Source organism: Cyprinodon variegatus, unplaced genomic scaffold (genome assembly GCF_000732505.1).
Source record: "Cyprinodon variegatus isolate N-32 unplaced genomic scaffold, C_variegatus-1.0 Scaffold250, whole genome shotgun sequence".
Classification (NCBI taxonomy): domain Eukaryota; kingdom Metazoa; phylum Chordata; class Actinopteri; order Cyprinodontiformes; family Cyprinodontidae; genus Cyprinodon; species Cyprinodon variegatus.
In genome coordinates, this window is record NW_015150703.1 from 292,300 (window position 1) to 294,059 (window position 1,760).

At 37.5% G+C, this 1,760-nt stretch overlaps 1 protein-coding gene across 1 annotated transcript in view; it reads right to left on the reverse strand.

Annotated features, from left to right (window-relative positions):
* The window catches only part of gatsl2 (GATS protein-like 2), a 24,774-nt gene that overhangs the window by 6,034 nt on the left and 16,980 nt on the right, over positions 1-1,760 (reverse strand). Inside the window, exon 4 of the mRNA XM_015382141.1 lies at positions 55-187. Coding sequence (XP_015237627.1) covers positions 55-187 — 133 coding nt within the window. The remainder of the gene's footprint in view (positions 1-54; positions 188-1,760) is intronic.

A 1,760-nucleotide genomic window follows, 5' to 3' on the forward strand; every position in this document is an offset into this window, starting at 1 on the left:
ACGTTCGTCCGTTAGTTTGAAAATCAGTTAAGGCAGGTTTGTAGAAAGACCCACCAAGTTTTGGTTTGACGAATCCGTTGGTAACTCCCAGATTGTGTGCGGCGACCGTTTCTCCGTTGACCACCCGGAACAGCGTGAACTCGGAAGACAGAGTGTGCATGACCAGTGGCAGGTCTCGCTCTCGGACCTGAAACAGATATATTAGCAGAAGCATTCAGAGGAGATGTCGCAGAAAGCTTTTGTTGTTGTTTTTCCTTGAATCATTTAAAGTTTCTTTGTTGTTTTTGTTTTGTTTTGCAGGAAATGCAGCAGAAGAATTTTATTAGCCTGAAGCTAATTTAGGGACAGGATTTCCCTGAGATGCACCGATATGGAAATTTGGGCCAATGCCGAATACGGACTAATGGCCTGCATTTACAGATTATTTTTATTATTTTTTTATTATTATATATTATACATGTATGTTTCACTATCCTTTTTAAACTGTGAAAAGATCAATATTTTTGTAATATAATTAAGCATTTACCCATCAGTTTCCTGTCAGTGAATAAAAACAAACCCTGTTGATATGCCGAGTTCATCTGTAAGCGTTAAAGATCTTCATACAATTACATGTATAGCTTCACACAATATAAAAACCTTTCATAAAACTATTTTGCTTTTAAATTATAGAATAATGAGGCATTAAGTCTGAAAATGTAAAAACTTTTGTTTCCTTCCAAAAATTGGAGATGACAATCCTTTATCTCGCAGTTTGGGATTTAATTTACTGATAAATGCAACACAAAGAAACTTAACAGCTAATGCAGATTTCTATTTATTTTCTTTTCCACAAAAAAAATGGGATAAAAATGTAAAATAAAACATTATGGGGCGATGAAGCATTAATGATGAGGCGACCAGTGCAGTAAATGTTTGCTTCTTTCAGTGTAAAACAGCCCATGTGGAGACAGGAAGCAGGTCTGAGTTTGGTGCCGTTTCCAAGAAGCTGAGCTGCTGATCCTCTTTATGTAACAGATTATGAACATGCACAGAGCCTTTATTTTGTCCTGTATAAAAAAAAAGAAAAAAAAAAAAGGAGCAGGTCACCAGACCTTGTTTTTCCACAAGAGTGAAGCAGTAAGACTCCATCTGGCCTAAGAGGCCTGGATTTCCTTCTAATTTAAAAATCAGACAGTCAGCTGGAACCAGAACATTACATCCACTGTTATTGCCTTTTTCATGTCAGGCTCTATGCTTATAAACAACTGTGCTGCCAGTGGTTGCATAACAGACAAATAATGCATCAGTTACAGCAGGCTACAAAGCTGATCAGCTGTGAGCTCTGGGCCGGCATGTGTGATGCGACACCGACCTGTCGTGTTATACCCAAGATGGAGGGTTAGATAAAAACTATTTCTGTAAAATCTTAGCTTAACCACATGCGAACTGATTACTTAGAGCTGGGTTAGCATTGCAGCAGGTTTCATAGATGATTAAACCTCACCTGCTATAAAGACGCTTATCAAAGCAGAACATCATTAAAACTTGATTTGTCAGGAATTCAGTTCCTCGTTGTTAGGGAGCTTTTTTTACTGCATTTTTATCTGCTGCTAAACTTTCTGTATATATGCACGGTAGCATTACTCTAAACAACCATCTTCTTTATCCTACCTAGTGAAGGAGCGTCTGCAGGAAAAATGTGAAACGCTTCAGATGTTCTTCAGGTTTTTTTAAGTTATTTTTCCAAATTGTTTCAGGTCGGTACCTGAATAATTTTT